Source organism: Grammomys surdaster, unplaced genomic scaffold, assembly GCF_004785775.1.
Source record: "Grammomys surdaster isolate TR1022 unplaced genomic scaffold, NIH_TR_1.0 125834, whole genome shotgun sequence".
Classification (NCBI taxonomy): Eukaryota; Metazoa; Chordata; class Mammalia; order Rodentia; family Muridae; genus Grammomys; species Grammomys surdaster.
The window spans coordinates 2,047,381-2,051,653 of NW_021620662.1; the positions used below are offsets into that span (position 1 = coordinate 2,047,381).

At 38.9% G+C, this 4,273-nt stretch overlaps 1 protein-coding gene across 8 annotated transcripts in view; it reads left to right on the forward strand.

Annotated features, from left to right (window-relative positions):
• Window positions 1-4,273, forward strand: part of Arfip1 (ADP ribosylation factor interacting protein 1) — an 87,751-nt gene extending 83,478 nt beyond the window's left edge. For all 8 annotated transcript variants that reach the window (XM_028789493.1, XM_028789495.1, XM_028789494.1 and 5 more), the window contains one exon: window positions 2,471-4,273. In XM_028789493.1, the coding sequence (XP_028645326.1) occupies window positions 2,471-2,626 (156 nt within the window). In that variant the 3' untranslated portion in view covers window positions 2,627-4,273. The remainder of the gene's footprint in view (window positions 1-2,470) is intronic.

Sequence of the window (4,273 nt, forward strand, 5' to 3'; positions counted from 1 at the left end):
CCTTTCCTTTCCTTTCCTTTCCTTTCCTTTCTTTCCTTTCCTTGCCTTTTCTTTTCTTCTTTTCTTTTCTCTTCTTTTCTTTCCTTCCCCTAATATAGTTGCTAAGGTTTTGAATGCATCTGTTCATGCTTGAATAGCTAGTATTTATTCTTCCCACAAAGCCATCATCACAGCCCAGCTCTTCTTCATCTAATAGCCAAAACCGTGTGTAACATATCAGAGACAGCAGTGCCAGCTCCATCGTGTGAATGTGTGCCATGATGCAGTTAGCTAGCAATACGCAGAAAAGTAAACTATCCTGTTTTAAAATCAGTAAGTGTATTGAGGATTTACTTTGATTTACTAATGTTTTGAGTAGATAAACGAGTTAATGTTGTAATGTTCTTATTTTAAGTTGTGTCTGATTTTTAAGACATTACTGCCAACACTAAACACGTGTCTAAGTTATCATACCCAGTATTGACAAAAATGAATGACCTGTTTTGGCATAAGATGAAATTAAAACTGTGTTGGAGGGAACAGTGGTTTGTGGTGTGACGTGAAGATGGACGTTTATACTGGATTTATGTTTGGAATGCTGTTGGCTTGTGTTGTCTTTCTGATGTAGCTCCGAAGCTTTTCATGTACCCTGTTGTATCTTCAGCAAGGACAGCCCAGGTGCTTTCTTTACATGGCTTTTACACATCAGCCTCCTCATGGCTGGAGACTGTTTTTGTGGCTGTGGGTATCATTTTGTTTTGTTGTGAAACACAGCTAGAATTTAGCCCAAAAAAGCCTTCCTTTGTGTCATGTGGATTCTGTTCACTGTGGGATGGGGGTCGTTTAAGCACAATAGATGCTCCAGTCAACTTTGTGAGTACCAGTTCTCCTCCCTCCCTCCCTCCATCCCTCCTTCCCTCCCCTCCCCCCCCACCTCTGTTCAGTTTATTGCCACCCCCAAGGCTGGGGAGAGAAGCTGACTTGTGTGACATTGTGGATTAGCTGAAAATCCACAGATGTGGCTGCCTTTCTTTGTTGCTGTTGTTATAGCTCTTTGCAGGTTCCATACATGAATTAAAGTCCGTCTTCTTCTGTTCTCTTCATTGAAAAGTATTAGGAGTTAAATTTCAGGTCAGAAAATACACTTGTGGTCCAAACAGCAATAAAGTGACCAGTTAGAACTTCCTTGTAGAAATTGGACTTTCACTATTAAAATACAGTGGTCCCTTATTGGCTATGTAGTTCAAGAATCATACAAAATAGAAGTGCAAAAACACAGGAAGAGTAGTACTTTGGATAGCAGAGCAAGGTTGAGAGTAACTTTGAGTCCTTGGTTGGTCACTGCCAGGAAAGCCTTAGGCAGAGGGAAACTGTACTTTGTAATCTTTATATAAATGGAGTCAAGCAGCCTACACTCTTTTCTCCTGCTTTCTTTCACAAACACTGGGTTCTCTCGGCTCACCCGTGTTGCATGTGATCAGTTGCTCGTTTCTTTCTGTTGTTCAGCATTATCCATCTTACGGGAATTCCCCGGTGCACCTAATCACTGGGGTTGACATTTGAGTCGTTTGTGCTTTGAAGCTATCACAAGTAAATCAACCCCTGCCTCTGACTAACGCCGCCTGGCTGAACATCTCTGTCAGTCTCTGTGTGTACCTGGGTCTTCATTCTCTTTGTGACTGTCTAGGAGTAGAGCAGCTGGATTGCAGATTAGCCATATGCTTGGCTGTTAAGAACCTGACAAACTTTTCCATCTCTCATTTCCACAGCTGTGCTGGAGCTCAGTCACTCTGCATCTTTACCAGCGGTGGGCTCACCATGTGGGGTTAATGTAGATTTTCCTAATAACTAAAGATGTAGGAAGTATTTCCCTGTGCTTATTTAGCCTCTCTATATTCCTTGGTAGAATAACTATTCAATCCTTTCCCATTGCATATGCTGGCATTAACATCTTACTAAATTATTTATGTGTTCTGTAATCAAGTTCTTTACAGCCTTACCTTTCATTTTTATGGGGGTATGTAAAAAGTAAATCTAAAAACAGTGTTGGTGTGTTCTTGGTATCACTATAAGTAATAAGTAGTTGGAAAAAACTGAGTTAAATAAATAAACTGACTTTCTGGGCAATGTTTGCTGCTGTTTGATTTCTTCCAAAAAAAAAGGCAGCATTTAAAAGTATTCAATCAATCCAGCCCAGATTTGTATAACGCTTAGCCTTAATGCTGCGCATACATAGTGTGCATCTGGTGTTGTATTGTAGACTGCTAACTGTAGATAATGTTCCCTTTTCCAAAACATCCCAAGTCGACCTGTCCCCTGTAGGTAGTGAACAGGCCACTGAACAGACGTTGTGTACTTGGTGTTTGTGAACGTTGTCATTATATTAGAGTGGTTCTTTGGGTGACACATAAATTAGGGACGTAGTTAATCTCACTGTCTGGTGTGCTGCTCATGGTATAATGCTTGGCCTGTTGCTCTGCCCTGTCCACAGGTTAAAGTGTTACGCAATCAACTGGTCCTTTTCCACAGTGCTGTTGCTGCCTACTTTGCTGGGAATCAGAAGCAGCTTGAACTGACGCTTAAGCAGTTCCACGTCAAATTGAAAACCCCTGGCGTGGATGCCCCGTCTTGGCTTGAAGAACAGTAAACTCACCTGGAAAAGAAGGAGCAGTGTATTGTTAAACAACTAATGAACTAGTAAGAGTTAAGTAGCGTTGGGGAGGCAGTGAAGTGGCCACCATTGTAGTGGCTCTTGCACAGATGGCTTTTATTTTTCTCTTTTCATACATAACAATTGAGCTGTTAAATTTGATGGGAAGGTAGGTGATTTTTATCTAAACATAATTTCTATAATTCTAAACATAATTTTCCTTTTTGAGAAATCCTTTTTGTATTGTGAGGGTTGATGGCTATTTCTGTAGTTTGAAATATTTAATATAGATTTGCACTGACAAGATAATAATTCAAGGCTTTTTCTGGTCCCAGAAATGAGGGCCAGCTATAGTTTTCCAAGGGAGGTTTACGTGATTTGTATCAATGTCAGATATTTTATATATGAGTATATTCAACATCTTTAAGAAGTTCATGTTCATGTATTATCTTAAAGAAAAAAGAAGCTATTTTGCAGAGTAAATTTTATGGTGTCCCGCAGTGTCACACAAGGGACAGCTCAAATAAATGATTGATTGGCCCATAGCTTGTTGCAGGTACATTTTAAAAATTAATCTGTAAAACTATAATTTTGCTTAGATATTTTTAAAGGCCCAGGAATCACACTGTCATAAGTTTTATGACGTGTATAAATTTATGAATTTGACAGTTGTGTTAGCAATTTTGATTTATAATGAAATCTGCCTAAGAGAGGTAGGTTTGGTTTTTTTTCTTTTTTTTTTACTGGTGGACATAGAAATGGAAATTCTTAGCAGTTTCTAGAATAGACATTTGTAGATTATAAAGCTAGTTTGGGAGTAAATTCTGTTTTGATAGAATTTCCAGATCGTGTTCATTGGCTTCCATGTGTGACTATACCAGTTAAGCCTTAAATCACAGATACGTGCCTTCTCAGATGCAGTAATTCTTGCCCAACCATTGTACATACATGAGGAAACCTCTGTGGATAACATTTGATTCGTCTGTAATGTTGGGATTTTTTTGTCCTTGTAAAACCACACTTGAAGTGGATGGTGAAACCAACTTTTGAATCTTTTGTTTGGTTTCTCTTGATTCCTCTTGAAGAAGGGGATGATGGGAGAATTTTCCCACTTGGGTAATGAGAAGATTGTGTAACATGTGTGGAGGTCATAGGAAGGGGAAATCAGTGCTGAGTTACTTGTGCAGCACTTCTGGTCATATGTATGTGGTTGGCTTGTCTACTGTGTTGTTCCTCAGTGATGTAATCTTGTTTAAATGTAATGTACCCTTGATTTTGTCATACATATAAATGAGTATTTTCAGAGATACCACTTTACCTGTTGTTTCTATTGTGTTGAAATGAAGTACTTAAAATTACTGTTATACGTGAACTTTGTAGACTGTATGATGTGTTACATATGTCCAATGCTTTTTAGCTGGCCTTTTTTTTTATTAATATGCCTGTTTTGAGTGCTTAATACAGTGTAATGTGATTGTAAGTCATGAGCCTATTTTAAATCATTCCCTCCTGTGTATGTGCACTCTGAGAGAGCTCATTTTATTCTTCCAGCAGAGTAACTTGTGGTGGTTATTACATTCCCCAGAGTGTGCCTCTGGTGGGAATTCTGTCTTCTTATTAAAGTGTCTGCTGCAGTATCCAGTT